This window comes from Vicugna pacos, chromosome 14 (genome assembly GCF_048564905.1).
Source record: "Vicugna pacos chromosome 14, VicPac4, whole genome shotgun sequence".
Taxonomy (NCBI): Eukaryota; Metazoa; Chordata; class Mammalia; order Artiodactyla; family Camelidae; genus Vicugna; species Vicugna pacos.
The window spans coordinates 19780999-19797907 of record NC_133000.1 but is presented as its reverse complement, the minus strand read 5'-3'; the positions used below and the strand labels follow the sequence as shown (position 1 = coordinate 19797907).

General features: G+C 41.6%; 1 protein-coding gene across 1 annotated transcript in view; it reads left to right on the top strand.

Moving 5' to 3' along the window:
• The window catches only part of DNAJC15 (DnaJ heat shock protein family (Hsp40) member C15), a 53475-nt gene extending 50240 nt beyond the window's left edge, over positions 1-3235 (top strand). The window contains exon 6 of the mRNA XM_031684712.2: positions 2977-3235. Within this exon, the coding sequence (XP_031540572.2) occupies positions 2977-3047 (71 nt within the window). The 3' untranslated portion in view covers positions 3048-3235. The remainder of the gene's footprint in view (positions 1-2976) is intronic.
• Positions 3236-16909: the final 13674 nt, after the last annotated feature.

Genomic DNA, 16909 nt, shown 5'->3' with positions numbered 1-16909 from the left:
GCTATGTTATTAGTTATATTCAAATTTACAATTGCTTTGTCTTACCAGTAGACTGACCCTTTTAACACTGTGAAATTTCCCTCTTAATCTCTAGTATTGTGTTTTGCCTTAAGTTTTGCCTGATAATTAGCATACCAATGCCAGCTTTATTTTCATTAGTGTATTTTTTAAATTTTTTAAAAAGATAGTCTCTTGTAACAGTTTGCTGGTTACTTTATTCATCAGCTATGTTGTATATAGTTGTATGTATGTGTATTTATACATAAAATAAAGTATATCTTTAAATGCACAGTTTGATGAGATTTGACGAATGTATACACCCATGTAACCACTAGCACAATGAAGACATAGAACATTTCAAAGCTCAAAAGGGTCTTTGATGCCCCCTCTCACTGCCAGTCCCTACCCAAGCCTGGGCAGTCGCCGTTCTGCTTTCTGCCACTACAGATAAGACGTGTCTTTTCTCATGTTTCATGTGGGTGGGATTGTATAGTACGTACTATTTTGTGTCTGGTTTCTTTGAAGGAAAAGAGCAGTGTAGAATTTTGGGCTCATTGCAATGCGTTTCCTGATCTCTCTAGACCTGGCTGACCTGGTAGACCTCTGGTGCTCTTACACTGATGCGTTTGAATTTTATTAAACTCTTCTAGTTGATGTCAATGGGAGGGTTGGTCTGAAACACGGCAGCTCACAATAGCCAGAGCACAAGAGCTCCAGCAGTGTTTGGTGAAAGTCCAAAGGTACAGAGGGTGAGTGCTCTAGTTAAATGGAATCCCAGTGGTTCCCCCAATCATTTGAGCAGGATCGAAAGATTCAAAGGGATGTTATTTCCATTAAATAAAGGATATTTATCCTATATATTTTATCAGTCAAGATTCAGTGCCAGAAACTAGATGTTTTAAGCAGGAGAGCATTTAATGCAGGGAATTAATGGTTACAAACTGTTGGAAGGTCTGAGGGAGTAAATTTTAGATTTGGGTTATAAGAATGGCTCCCTGGATAATTACAGAGCTGCTCTGTCGGGGAAGCTACTTGTGGCCGACCTCACAGACCGCCAGGAGCTGTACAGAAATCACAGCTGCTGCCGCCACCACGCCATGACCTCACTGGCCCCGCAACAAAGCCCTTCTCTCCCTTCCGCCTCCAAATCTCACAAGAGTGCCCCTCGTGGATAGATCTTACTTTGAATCAAACACTACTTGAAGGGAATATAGAAATTGTGTTTTTGGCTTAGCAACTTCCCCAAATTTTAGGAAGATAGAATGAGGGTAGAATGAGAGCCAGACCCACAGTTTCTGCCCTACACATAAAAGACAGGTCCAGCGCCCCTCTGACTAAAAGAGGGTGGACAGTAATTCAGTGTTATTCTGAATAAACTGTCCATTTTTCTCTCTGACATTGCCATCGATAAATATTATGTTTAATGAGACTTTCGATCTTCTGTGCCTTTGATTTTTTTCCTGTCTGCTAAATGAGCATGTTATGACCAGTGATTTAAATATCCGGCATGCATATCAATCAGTTAAAGGTTATGTTTGAGCTCAGTTAATAATTTAATATTTGTCAAAGATACACAAGATGCCCAGCATTACCTTGGTAACTCTCAAAATTTAAACAGCTTACCAGGATTGACATTACCTAATTCCGAGGTCATCTTCAAAGATTATCCTGAAATCAGTTTATTTCATAGCCAAGTGCACACGGAAACTTTCATCAATTTCATTTGTGATTCTGATTGTATATTCAAGGGCACTCTGATATATTCCATAAATGTTTATAGCAATTCAGATCTTGATGTGAAAATGTCAGTGGTACCCTCAAGGGTAAAAAGCTAAAAATAGCTCCTCTAGCATTGTCCTTATGTTCGTTGATCTGTTTTCCTTTATAAAGTGGGTGGTTTGATGTTAATAAAAGGCCTGGATAGAGTCAGGACAATATACACACCAATACGGTCTAGATGTTTTTTGGTTCATTGTAAGGTACTGAGGTCTTATGATGTTTTCAGCAGCTATAGATCATTTGCACTCAAGGGGAGAATAAAAAGTAAAAACAAACACAAAGAGACTGGTGAACTGTAATAGGATTGTTAGCTCGAGCGTTACGCAATGAAAGTGTTCAGGACTAGAAGTTAGAAGGTGTACGTTGCTTAAATAGCTTTAATGTGACAGTTTGGGGCCAGTATTTTTGTATGTCGGATAGGCTCTGTGATTTACAATGATTCTGAATTTGAAATTCACCTCAATTTTCCACTTGCTGTTTGCATTAGAAAGAATTCATTGCAAAGAACTCTAAAAAAGAACCGACTTAAGTTTATTTTAGGGCACAGTGAATCTAAGACTGTACTCCACAGGTATTCCAATAGGACTATTTCAGAGAACAGGGAACATATCCTTTAACATAATTTTTATTACCACTTATTTACTAGTTAATTCATTAGTATTAGTAAATATGGTTTTAAGTACATAGTTGCCTTTCCTAACATATATTTTATTTTTGTGAAAACGTAAGGCATGATAAGACTCTGAAAGGTCCCTTGGATTGCTTTACCTCCTTCAGAAAGATAACCTCCTTTGGAAGAATATTCTTCCCTTAAAAAAAAAAAAGTCTTAGAGAAAGACCGTTATTTTATTTACCTAACCACCCACTTAATTTCAGAAAAATTCTCCGGTCAAATATTTGAATGGTAATGTCTGACCGGTGGAATGTTTGAGTGTTTTTTTAATTATTCCTTATCATATGTTTCTTTACTTTTCTCAGAGGTTATCTTCATTTGTTGGGTGTCTGTAGTGCTTCACTGAACAAATTTAATGTATGCTGTTGTGATTTCTAGTGAGCTTATAAAAGAATTTGTCAGAGGATGAATGTGTGGGGAAATATCAGAGAATTCTAATAAGAGTGTTTTTCTTTATTTGAGACTTTAAAAACATGTCCATAATAAGTGTGTTTTAATCCATTTACTCTTCTCTGTCCTCTCAGGTGGATCTCCTTACTTAGCAACCAAAATTAATGAAGCAAAAGACTTACTAGAAGCAACCACCAAACACTGATTGATGCTCAAGGACCACTCTGAAGGAAAGAAAAGGGACCCTATTTAAAAAAAAAATAAAAAGTCCTGCAAACTGGTCTAAACCATGGCCGTTAAAAATTTCATACACATACTGACCACTTCTTCCACTACTAAGCTGTATAATAATAAAAGACGAATAGTCTGTCTTTGTATTACCTTTTGAAGGAACACTTGGAATTCTGTCGCTGATCTTTCCCCTTCTTTTCTCCCTCTCTGATGGTCATACATTTTAAGACGTCTGTTCTGTTAGGGCTAAGTTCCTCCCGCTCCCCTCCCCCGCACAAATATGATCGTTGGTGTTGTCACTGGGATCTGTGAGCAATGGGTAAGAAGTTTCTCGCTGCTTGTACTCATGCTCGCATTGTCCCTTGTTTCCTCGGACGAATTTAGTACTCAGCCCATGTAAGATGCTTTAAGTGTTTTGAGGCCGTACACTGACTGCCAGCCCGTGGGGAAACGATCTGAAACGTCCTGGAACTGACTAAACGGTGTTTTGTAAAGTGGTGGTTAGAGAGCTCTGCTCTCCCCGAGACCCTCTGGCTGAAGCCTGAGAGCTCGGAGAGCTACTAACATGATTAAAGATTTACAAAATGAGTCCCGCGGGGAAAGGCTGGAAAGAGCCGGGAGAAGTCCGAGGCACCGTAGCTCAGCGTAGCTTCCAGTCCTGTGTATTTATTTATTGAGTTGTTCATTCTGCTCATTTTTGCTGAGCACCTGCAGTGTGTGAGGTGCTCACTGTAGGAGTCCTCCAGAGTTACAGGTGTGAACCAGGCATGGACCCTGACCTAAAGGGACTTGCAGAGGAAAGAGAAACCGCATGAATCCTGTTAGAGAGGCACAGATGATATGCTTAGGAAGTTCAAGAGAAAAGAATATTTTAAACCGAGCACCAGGGGGCGCTTCTAGAATCAGTGCATAGAGCTGGGCTTTAAAAAATAGATACACCGTATGATTGGTGAGTCTGTTGTTGCCCCTGAGATCAGTCAGAATGAACAGAAATAGGATATATTATTAGTTAGTTTGATTAACATGCAGGGTTTCTCCAAAGCAAGGGATGAACACTTGGTTTGGAAGGGCTTTAAATTATTTCCTCAACAGCCCCTGGTCATCATCAGTTTACTACGCCAGAGGCAGAATACCAGCATTATTTTCTGGTATTCTTTACAGCCCTGGGTTCATCCCAGATAGACTGAACTACTGCATTTCATCTGTTTTCAAATACTTTTTAAATGTTGTAGATGCATCTTTCAGTTTATGACATCCTGTAGTTAGGGAGTTCTCAACGTTGGCAATATCGACTTACCGAGCTGAATAATTCGTCTTTTATGGGGAGCTCTCCTGCGCACGATAGGGTGAACACCAATATCTCTGGCCCTGGTGGAGAGCCACTGCTGTAAATGCTGTGTTTTCTTTTGGTACAGAAAGTAATGACCTGACTTAAAGGTGATTGATTCTTAGAGTCACTGAAATCATGGTTCTTGCTTTAAAATCCCCGTGCATGTCCTAGTTTTTTTCTTGCGCTTTATCGTTTGTTGTTTTGTTTTTTTCTGCTCACTGTTATCCCCGTACCTTGAATGCCCTCCTAATTCCCAGATCTCCACATGCCCAAAGCCGAGGGATAGTTTAAGGCCAAGCTGAGATCTGTCCCTCCTTTTCTGATGCTTCCAGCTAAAGTAATCTCATGAATTGTCAGCTCTCTGAGAGCAGGGACATCTCTGTCTTGGTCACGGCCACACTGGCACCCAATCAATATTTGTTGACTAAATGAATAAATTCCCATAGCACTTTATTCCTCACTTATGGTACCTTGTGAAACAACTACTTGTGTAACATTGCTTATTTCTCCTACAAAAGTGCAAGAACTTGTAGAGCAAGAATTTGTCATTCATCTTTGTAACCTCTCTTCAGTATGGAGTACTCGCTTTTAGTAGACGTTGTAAAGTTAAAATACTAAAAATTGTTCTCTGAATTCTATGCTTCAAAGAAAGTTACCTCTAATTTTTTTTGAAGTATAGTCAGTTACAATGTGTCAGTTTCTGGTGTACAGCATAATAGATCCCAGTCATGCATACATATACATATATTTGTTTTCATATTCTTTTTCATTAAAGGTTATTACAAGGAACTGAATATAGTTTCCTGTGCTAACCACTAATTTTGAAAGTTACGCTAAGCAATATTGGGGTACCCTCAGGACATACGCATTGATGTATTTTCTAATCTGTACTATATTCATGAAAATCTGAGTCCCCAGCATTCACTTGGAATTTCCTTCATTCTGTTCTCATTTTTCTGCTGAGCATGTGCCTAATAGTCAGACAGATCTGGTTTTGAATACTGTCCTATCACATGATCTTGGGCAGTTAATCTGCAAGTCTATAGTTGCCTCGTCTAGAATACAGGGAAAACAATAATCCTATCTAATAAGGTCATTGTAGGGAATAAAGTATAAATCATTTAGACTCGTAGCAGATGCTCAAAAATATAATGATTGCTTCTTTCATGGCCCTATTTAATTAGATCTGTTAGACTACCTTGGGTTAAGGATTGAGGTGTGTTCCAGTAGTCATATATTTTACTCTTGAATCCACAATTTGTATAGTATGTGGCATAGACAGCTCATCTCGCTTCCATGTAGCATCACGTGCGGCCGAAGCCGGGCTTGCTGACATGGAGGTTAACCAGGGTGTCTACCTGGAGCCCTGCTTCCTCCCTACATAGGTCTCTGTGTGGGGCAGCCGTGTTACAAGACAAGTGATCTAAGACCAGAGGTGCAAGCTGCATCCTCAGCCTGTTTCATGGAGCCCGTCTGGATTCAAGAGTGAGGATAGAGAGGATTGTGGAGGAATTAATGACCATATTTAGTATGTAGCAGGGCAGGTTCTAATTTTTTTTTTTTACCCTTCCTTAGTCAAATCAATTAAGGCATTGCCTTTAAAAAATTCTTCGGAAATGTAGAATTTTTTTTATAGGTTTTTTTTTTTACATTTTTTATTGATTCATAATCATTTTACAGTGTTGTGTCAAATTCCAGTGTTCAGCACAATTTTTCAGTCATTCATGGACATATACACACTCATTGTCACATTTTTTTCTCTGTGATTTATCATAACATTTTGTGTATATTTCCCTGTGCTATACAGTGTAATCTTGTTTATCTATTCTACAATTTTGAAACCCCAGTCTATCCCTTCCCACCCTCTACCCCGCCCCCCACCCCGGTAACCACAAGTCTGTATTCTCTGTCCATGAGTCTATTTCTGTCCTGTATTTATGCTTTGTTTTTGTTTGTTTGTTTTTGTTTTTTAGATTCCACATATGAGCGATCTCATATGGTATTTTTCTTTCTCTTTCTGGCTTACTTCACTTAGAATGACATTCTCTAGGAGCATCCATGTTGCTGCAAATGGCATTATGTTGTCGGTTTTTATGGCTGAGTAGTATTCCATTGTATAAATATACCACATCTTCTTTATCCAGTCACCTGTTGATGGACATTTAGGTTGTTTCCATGTTTTCGCTATTGTAAATAGTGCTGCTATGAACATTGGGGTGCAGGTGTCGTCCTGAAGTAGATTTCCTTCTGGGTACAAGCCCAGGAGTGGGATTCCTGGGTCATATGGTAAGTCTATTCCTAGTCTTTTGAGGAATCTCCACACTATTTTCCATAGTGGCTGCACCAAACTGCATTCCCACCAGCAGTGTAGGAGGGTTCCCCTTTCTCCACAGCCTCTCCAGCATTTGTCATTTTTGGATTTTTGAATGATGGCCATTCTGACTGGTGTGAGGTGATACCTCATTGTAGTTTTGATTTGCATTTCTCTGATAATTAGTGATATTGAACATTTTTTCATGTGTTTTTTGGTCATTTGTATGTCTTCCTTGGAGAATTGCTTGTTTAGGTCGGAAATGTAGAATGTAAGTTCAACTGGCTAGTGTAGTTTCAGATGATGCTACTGCTATTTAAGGTCGATACTAATTCAGTAGTCAGTCTCTAAATGGCAGAATACTTACAAAATTGGATTTTAAGCAGCTACCCACCCTCAACTCCTTATTATCTGTAGAAAGCTTATTTGAATGGTCACCTGTCTTCAGTAAAGATGGCGTTTACGTATTTGCTGTCATTGCATATTCTTAATTACATGCTGGGTTGGTATTGCAGTTTGTTTATTCTTACATTTAGATGCAACCTGAGGGAGCAGGAAAGAAAGGACCTTTTCAAAACAAAGCAGTTACTTCCCAGATTCCAGAGAAAATGTGTGTAAGTCAGATGGACAGTTAAAGAGGAGCACAGAATACCATGTACAGTACAGTTGATAGCGCCAATCTCCAGCACAAAGTCAAAGGTGGAGAGCAGTTTAGTGAGGAAAACTGGGTTGATTGTGGGAGACATTGTTTTATTTAATCTTCAAACCATTTCCTTTATTTGGTTTAAAATACATTTTAGTTATTTAGCAAATAGTGAATTATGTCAGGCAGTAAAGAAACAGTAAGTTCATTTAAAAAATGTGTAGTATGCTCAAACTAAATAGAAAAAACAGGTTCTCAGAGAACTTTAAAACAATTTTTTTTTGAAATTTACTGAAGTATAGTTGATTTACAGTGTTAATTTCTGGTGTACAGCATAGTGATTCAGTTATACATACATGTGTATGTATGTGTGTATATATATATGTATCTTTTTTGTATTTCCATTATGGTTTATTATAGGATATTGAATATAGTTCCCTGTGCTGTACAGTAGGACCTTGTTTATCTGTTTTATGTACAGTAATTTGTGTCTACTAATTCCAAACTCCTAATTTATCCCTCCCCCACCCCCTTTCCATTTGTCTACACTTGGGTTATCAGTGCCTTTTCTCTTCCCTTCTATGAATGTGGAGAACCAAGAATTGACTTTAGAAATGTTTACATACATTGCATAGAAAACCCTATTTTCTATGTCTGTGAGTCTATTTTTTAAATAAGTTCATTTGTATCATATTTTAAATTCCACATATAAGTGATATCATATGATATTTCTCTTTCTCTGATGATCTCCAGGTCCATCCATGTTGCTGCAGTTGGCATTCTTTCTTTCTTTTTTGCCTGGTTCTTTTGAATTAAGAAATACTAAGAGTTGCATTACTGGATACGCTTAGTTATTACCCAGTAGGGTCATAAGAAATAACATATCTTATCCAAGTACAGAAATCCTCTGGTTGTCATAGGGGACCTCGAAAGAGCTCCTAGTGACAAATCTTCAACACATGTGGCAGTTAACTTAAGAGAGTTTAATGACATTTGTGGGGGAAGATGAATCAGCCAGGCCCTTCATGTCAAAAATACAAAGTTTCTATGACTCAACCCACGTAGGATGAGCTACAGAGGCTGCAGCGAGAAGTGAAATATCCAAATAGGCCAGCACATCCCGCACAGCGGGAAGCACACCGTCCACAGGCACTCGTCACCTCACCTAGCAGCCACCTCCCGGATGACAGCCTCTGGCCATCAGGAGGAGTTGACGGCAGTGAGTGAATGTGTCAGCACAGAGCCTCCCTGCTGATGGAAAGGCAACCAGAGAGCATATCCTGTTAGCACTAGGTCAGTATCATCCACTTGTCAAAAACATGCCATGAATTATGAGCCAAAATGTTATTTACGGTGGAGATGGACACATCAGGAGATTAGTATAATTTATTAGCTGGAAAAGTTGAGAAGATTCTCTGGACACATTTTTTTAGGTGGAATCTAAGTGACCTGGATCACTGCCCACGAGAGAAATTGCTGGGCATAGCAGACAAAGAAAATGTTCCTTCTAATGATTTTTATGAGCTGAGAAGCTATTGTTCCCAGCTGAGTGCTCTTTTCCTTTTTTTATTGTTGCTGAGCTAAAGAATTTATAAAAAGCTTTTTTTTTTTTATTAAAAACCCTGCTCAACTGAAATGGAAGTTCATTAAGTCCTGTTCATTTCTCTTCCTGTCATAATAACCCTTTCCCCCTCTGCTCTGTTGAGCGGTGCCTGGCAGCGCTGGTCAACATTTTAAGTCTGAACGGACTATTACGTAGATTTGACTATGCCATCTCCAACATCGAGGGAGATTAATTTCAATGGGCAGAATATGAGCACTCAGGCTAGATGTTGGCCATACATTTCAAATTAGTACCTCAACTTAGACGGGGGGAAGTGCCCCTGGAAAATTAAATTGACAGTCGAAATTTAATCTAAACTTAAATTGATTCTGACAAGATGAAAATCACATTGAGATACTGGTTCCAATATTGACGTCTGAACTATAGTGCTGAAGACCAGGAAATTAATATCAGCTTCTTTTCATAAATCCAAAATATTTTAATAATAATAAATAACGGGCACTTGTTGAGCACCTTGTGCCAAGCAGCCTGCCTACGTTCGCTCTCCTTTCATAGCAGCCCTAGGAGATGGGTGCTAGTATTGTCTCCATTTAACAGATGAAGAAACAAAGGCTCAGAGAGGTTTAGGAACTTTGCCAGGAATAGATGGCTAGTAAGTGGTGGGACTGGGATCTAAATCCAGTTTGGCTTGACTCTGAAGCACACGCTCTTTACCTTTATTGCACTAATTGGAAATACGTGGGACTCGTGGTAGAACGAAGGGGCTTGCAAGGCTCTTGGCTTACTTTTTGTTCGTTGTGACATTGGGTTACAATTTGGGGAAACGGGCTTATGGAAGGATCCAGTGTCACTTGGCGTGAGCAGGGAGTACCTAATGTCCTTCATTCTGCCCTGGAAGCTTGTGATGTCCATCCAACCACTCATAGCAGAAGTTCACTTATAGAGTTGAGCAGTGTGAGTTTTTCTGACTTGGAGTGGGGCTGGAGGAAACTTTTATTTGAAACATTCATGGGCCAGAGTTTTCAAGGAGAACATCTAGACCAAGTTTCAGAAGATAGCTCATGAAGGTGGGGCAGCGGACCCTGGGACGGAAATGGAGAAATTGCTTGATATAACACAGATGAGAATAAGAGGGCTGAATTTATTGAAAGAAGCAGAGCAGCAATGAGACAAAGTTAAAAAGAGAGACGTTTGAAACAAAAAGATAACTTACAGCCTTTCGAAGGGAATTGAGTGCTCTGTAGAATTTCCGAAAATTGCTTTCCAGTATTCCCAAGTGTGGACGGGGTTATTGATTCATACCATGCTTTTATGTCAGATTCCAAAGTTACATTTTGCACAGTCTAAGACTGTGTCTTTGAGGTTATCACTTAGCTTTCTACACTTTCACCTGCTCTAATCAAATGGTAAAAAGCTGTCTAACTTCTAGAGATTTCTAACTCCTCTTGACTATAATACTCATAGCAGACTTGTGAGTTCCATGAACATAGATACACCTTTACTCAAAAACAAGTGCGTGATCTTTCCATTTACCTACACTTGGGTTATCAGTGCCTTTGCTCTTTCCTTCTATGAATGTGGAGAACCAAGAGTTGACTTTAGAAATGTTTACATTTTGTCTTCCATTCCTCTGGAGTAGGAGGAAAATATCCAATAATGTCTGTCCTCTGGTGGTGAGATGTCAGACTTATATTTGCATAATCTGCAGCTCTCAGATCGGCCTGGGATGTTGTACAGTGCGCTGTTGCAAGAACGCAGCACATACACATGGAAACGCACCCTTCCCTCATTCACCCCCCTTGGCTCTGATTCATGCTGTGTTCCTCAGCTTCTTGGTACTTAGGCATTCAAGTTTACATTCTATTCCATTCCGCTTTGTACTCACTTATGTACTGTATACTTGTTGGGGTTTTTTTTTCCCCTTGTAAACAGATTTTTTTCAAATCCTATATGTGAACTCTGGAAATAAATACTAAATACTGCCGTGTTTTACTTTAAAATCGTAAAGGATAAACTATAAGATACTTTATCTATGTAGTTTTCTCAGTACAATTAAAACTGAATCTGATTTGCCAAAACTGAATTTACACTCCATTTTCCGGGTGTACGACTCGTGAAGAAAAGACACTAACATTATACGTTATGTAACTTCGTCTGCACTGTGAACCCTCACACCGATCCCTGCTGCAAGAGATGCTGGGCTCCGTTGTCCCTTGGGTATTCACTGGGTCCCTTCTAAAGGCAATGATCAGAAACCAAAATCGTAGACAGGGTGGATTTTTCTCAGAAGCCATTCATGAAACTTGGATTTTTTTTACCTCTCATACCAAAATAATCAAGGGAAAAAAAATAAAAGAAAGAAACTAGCCCAACAATACTTTAAAATTGATTTTTGTATTTCTCTTGTAAGGCAAATACCAGGAAAGTACTTGCTTCCTGGGTTTATTTACTTGTGTTTTGCCCAAGGTATCTTCATATCAATTTTTGGCCCGCAGAACCCTAAACACAGGCATTGGTAAGAAAAATGCTGACCCAACTGAACTGTCAGCCCGGGAATATATTACTGAATATGTCTGCACACACGCCTGCATCCCGGACCTGGTGTAAGTGTACAGTAAGGGCACTGTTCCGTATCCAGCTTCTAACAGGAGGAGAGGACGGCCAGGTGTTCCTCCCACCCTGTCATCTCCCCCCATCCACTCCCCTGGCCCCATGAAATGGTCACATCTTAATTATCCTTCCACCAAAGCCAGTGGCGGATTCAGTGGGTACAATGCACGTTGCCATCACCCCTGGGAGGGTCTCGCACTGTCCTGTGATCTGTTTTCAAGTCAGTAGAGGAAGACGGACTGACAGCGTTGTCCTTACAGAGTCCGTCTACAGTCAAATGCGAGTTTGGATCTTGTTTTGTCATGGGAGGAAGGCGTTTTGCACAGCAGCCTAGTGAATTAAGAACAATAAACAGAATCACATCGTGGACGTGGTACATTTGCCTCTGTTGATGGGCTTTATGTTTGGAACATCAGATTCCTGTACAGACACAATTGAGTACATGTTACCAAGATACGAAAACTGCAGGCATACGGAGGGTGTGTGGGATGTTAAATTTTAAGAAACACAATGAAGAGGAAAATCAGGGAAGACCTGAAAAGAGGCAAATGACGAAATTATTTGTTTGAATTTTTTGCTCAAGAGATAGGTGAAGCAGCTAGGCCCTCCAAATACTCTTGTGGAAATACGACAACAAGGATGATTTGAGTAGGTTACCATCTTCCTTTGTGGATTGAATTTTTAATAGAGTCAGAACACCTCAAGGGGGATCCTGGGGGTCTGGTGTGTGGTTTGGGTACGTTCTGTGGATTTCAGCTTCTTCCCTTAGGTAGTGAGTGGGGTCTGGAGTCGGTAGGTCTGAGTGAATCTTTCATTTCTTTCTTTTCTTTTTTTTTTTAATGGACGATTAAACTGGGGATTGAACCCAGGACCTCGAGCGTGCTAAGCATACACTCTACCACTGAGCTATACCGAACCCCCTGCATTTGTTAACATCAAGGGAGTAGAGTGTTTTCCCCCAAAGCCTGGCTGACAGTTACTCCAGGGGAAAGAAGAACAATCGAGCTAAACTGCCTGGAAATATCTGGAGCCACGAACACCTAGTTAGCGGGGGTCAGCAGGGCAGGTGGTAATTGCTCAGAGCCCCATTCACGGGCGGCGGGAGAATTACAGTAGTATAAATTGGCTTTAGGGGACAAATCGATCAACAGAAAGAGGTTTAAAGATTTCTAGCGTTCAGGTTTACAACAAGGGTTCCAGCTTCCTGGATTCAGTGAGGGGGTGCATGGCATCCCTGCTTAACTTAAGGCCGTGTGCCCCCTTCCAACCCCAACACAACCATTTCTTTCTTACTCGCAAGGCTACCACAGCCTAAGACAGCTTTTGGTCTTTGCTGTGTGGGAGTTATAAATCCACATGGCAGTGAAAATTTCTCTTTCTCCTAATGAACCCATGGGCCTTTTTTTTTTTTTAATGATTTGTTTGTTTGGGGGGGGATTGGGGAAGGTAATTAGGTTTATTTATTTATTTAATGGAGGTACTGGGGATTGAACGCAGGACCTCAGGCCCTCTACCACTGAGCTAAACCCTCCCCATGAAGCCATCAGCCTTTGTTCTCTCCTACTCTTGGCCTTACCCCTCCTTATCCCCACCTCCCGCCCCACCCTACCTTTCACATCAGTTACACCTCTGGACCCTCGCAGCCTGGGTGAGACTCCTCCCGGGCCATCAGTGAGCTGCAGGCACGAGCCCAGCTCCCCAAGCCTGCCTTGCCTTGCTTTCTCCTTCTGGAATACCGTCCACCTACCTGCCTGTGGAGGGAGACGCGGAGACGATGGAGAAAGCGATGGGAACTAATGGGGAGAAATGCACTGAATGCTCTGAACGCCTTGAAGAGAGGTGTTTGTTCAAGGCATTATTAATATTTCTGCAGGGAACAGCAACATTGATTTTTCCTCCAAGAGCAATTCTGCCTTTGCATGGAATCACCAGCGCGTTGAACCTTTCCCTTTTGTAAATGGGTGAAGTGCCTTACCCACGGCCTAATAGCACGGACTTTGAAGTTGGTATTTTTTTATTTCGAGCTCCAGGCATGAATCTTTGCTCCATTTTGCAGATGGCTCGGAGATCTTCTATTCGCTGGAATCTATCCTGGGTAATACCACATTGCTTTAAGTTTTCTCTGGGGCTTGGTGTAGGGGTTCGCCAACGTCAAACACCTACTTCATTGCTCATAGAATGCTCTGCACCAGCTTCGGGCTGCAAACTTCCCACACTGATGGATGTAAAAATCTTCCTTTGCAGCCCAGCCAGTCAGGTGTCCGACTATATGTGGGAGCCATTTAGTGTGTTTCACAGAGCCAGGTGCAAAGCTGCCCAGTAACATCTGCAGGCGAGCTGCTTTGCTCAAATGGGATCTGCATGTTTGGCTTTATATGAAGATGTTTTCACTTGACACGGAGTCATCTGTGGTCTTGTTCCCCGCCCACTCCATTAAGCAGACACACCTACACGTGTTACTAATTTGATCTGCTATGAGGGGAGGGTGGTACCTAATGTTTCTTTTCCTGCTGCTAACATTTATCCAGATGCCTCTTGGGAAACTGTATTCACCCATCCAAAGGGCTTTCAGAGGGGAGGGGCAAAAATCTTTTATGTTATCATCAGGGCATTTTCTGATAATACTGCATGTCTAACTTAAATTATCGAATCAAAATCTACTTGAGGATTTTGTGCTTTCTGTTTTAAAAATGTGTTTAAAGATGGCAGTTTTTCTCAAAGAAAGAACACACCTGAGTTCCTACAGTTTGGGGACTGAAGATACGGGTTCTGGCTCTGCAGCTAACGAGCTCTGTAACTGGGCAGGAGGAAGCCTTTTCTGAGCCACTTGGATTCACTGTTCTCTAAGGAGCACAGAATTTGGAGAAGCAGCATGCATGCCAAGTCACACAGACCTAAGTTTAAGTCCCTGATCCACTTTCTATTAGCAGGGTGATCTTGTGGAAGTTTTGTGGCCTTTACTTTGGTTTCTTGACCCATAAAATGGGTATAGTAACATATACGTCAGGGGGTATTTGGGGAGTTAAAGGATTTCATAGATACGGACATGTCTGCTTAGGACCTGTACACGGTAGATTTTCCAAAAATGTTCATTTTTACTTGCCTATCTTTGGCTTTCCTGGTATTTTATTTCAAGTGCTGTACAAATATTACAACAACAATAAACAGATTTTTAAATGAGTGAATAACAGATTACCAATACCACAACAGGGGTCTGGGGTGCCAACCTCCGTCCCCTATCCCACCCACAGTGGAAAATCCACATATGACTATATCGTTGGCCCTCAGTATCTGTGATTCTGCATTTTCAAATTCAGCCAACCACAGATCTTACAGAACTGTATTTGTAACTGAGCAGGAACCTATGGGGCCTTCCCAGGACAGACCCATCCCCCATATCTTCTGCTGTAAGTCCTTTCCAAAGTGCCCAGATAGTAGTATCTCATGCATATTTCCTGAGTTTTTCAGATGCTAAAAACCACCACCAAAGATGGAAGAAATTAACTACTTGATGATCAAGAGCACGTAGCCCCCAGGCCTTCTGGCACCTAAGGATTGATCACTGTCAACAAATCTGAGAACTGTGCACAGCTGATCTCACACCCTGGGCTGCCCTCCCTCAGTTGGCTTTTAAAATGGCTCAGTTGAATCCCTTCAGGGAGTTCAGGGGTTTTCTTGGGCATGAGTTATCTGTTCTCTTTGCTCAGCCCAGCAATCAAATCTTTCTCTGCTCCAAACTCCAACATTTTGGTATTGTTTGGCCTCACTGTGCTCAGGCACACGAACTTGTATTTGGTAACAATTTTGGTGGAGCCAGCCTAGGAGTCTGTCCCTGTGGCAGGTCAACCCTGGCCAGAGGCAGCTCCTTTTCCCCGGGTTCCAGCAGCTGCCAGAGCTCACTCCGCTTCAGGGAACTGGGATGGGAGGGACTCTTGCCGGCAGGCACCGGCCGCCCTGGCAGGAGGCTGTTTGGAGCCAAGAAGCACCCAGAGCTGTGGTCCACAATCAGTGTCACCTAGAGGTGAGTGGCTCCAGATTATGCAGGCTGGGAATTCTCTCCACTCCATCTGGACTCATTCCCTTCTGGGGAGTGAGCCGCTCTGGGCTCATGTGAGCCACTTTGGGTTCCATTCCCTTTTGAGAGCTGCGTCAATCTGTTTAGAGGCTTCCATCTGGAGTGGAAATGGAATTTTTAGGCTACACCTCCTCTGATTTCCTATCTATGCGACCGTGGCTTATTCGTTGTTTGTGTTTTCGTGTGTATCATGTTGGGGTGAGCCACTCCAGCTTGCGCAGGATAAAAGAGCCTACCCATTCTGCCTGGGCTCATTCCTGTCCAGAAAGGGAGCTCCTCTGGGCTCACTGGGAGCCACTCTGGGTTCCTTCTCTTTCAGGAGATCTTTCCTTTGTGGGACCCTGTTTGTGTGTGTGTGTCAGTACTTGCGTTGCACAATATACAAAATAGGTTCAACAGGTGTAAGTGATCAAATATATGGCCTACAAAGTGTTTCCCCATTAACATACCTCCGAGACTGTTCACGGTGTCTGATTAGCTTTCCCCCAGCGTGGGTAACTAGGCAGAGATAAAGGAAGCCTTGCACCCAGGGACATGGTCTAAACCTGGGGCAGGAGCTACCACCCCAACAACGAGGGACAGATATTTTGATCATCCATGCTTCCTATTGAAAGACTTGTAGTGGACATGATGGAAAAGTGTGTACATATTAAGGTACAGGAATACCATTCTGGCTTATGCATGGTTTGACTTCAACTTTACTGAACACAAAGCAGCCAGTTCTATGGCCTTTGGACATGCATTGTACACCTGCTTTGGCCTTGAGGAGGGGAATGTGTTTGAAAGTCAAAATGGAGGAGCTGTGGCTCAGACATTTCAAGGTACAACTAGGTGCCCATTGTGGACGTGATCTCAGACTCATTCCTGTATTGTTGAGAACTAACTTTCTGAGCCGTGTCGTACTTGGGATGCCACCAGCCTTTCTCACAGCAGTGTCTGCTGGCAGAGGGCAGCTGCAGCCTTATGACCTCAGGGTCTCCTCTTGTAACTATTAAATTTTTAGACAGTAAAATTGCCTTAGGTCAGATAATAGCAGAAAAAAAATACATGTGTAGTGGCCAGTAGCTCTTGTCATATATATGTTAATACCACATCAGAAGTTAAAACCTACTCACATACAAGTAGACAGCTGGCTACCTGGCTACAAGTCGCAGGTCCAGACTGGTTTTCAGGCTTAGTCTCCCAAATTCCTCAAGAAAGGAGATCTTAACCATAAAAGGCTCAGATCTAGGGCTTGGAGCTCGAGAATATTTCCAATTCAGTGCCATTCCCCGAATCGAGGTAGGACTATGCCCTGTCTCAG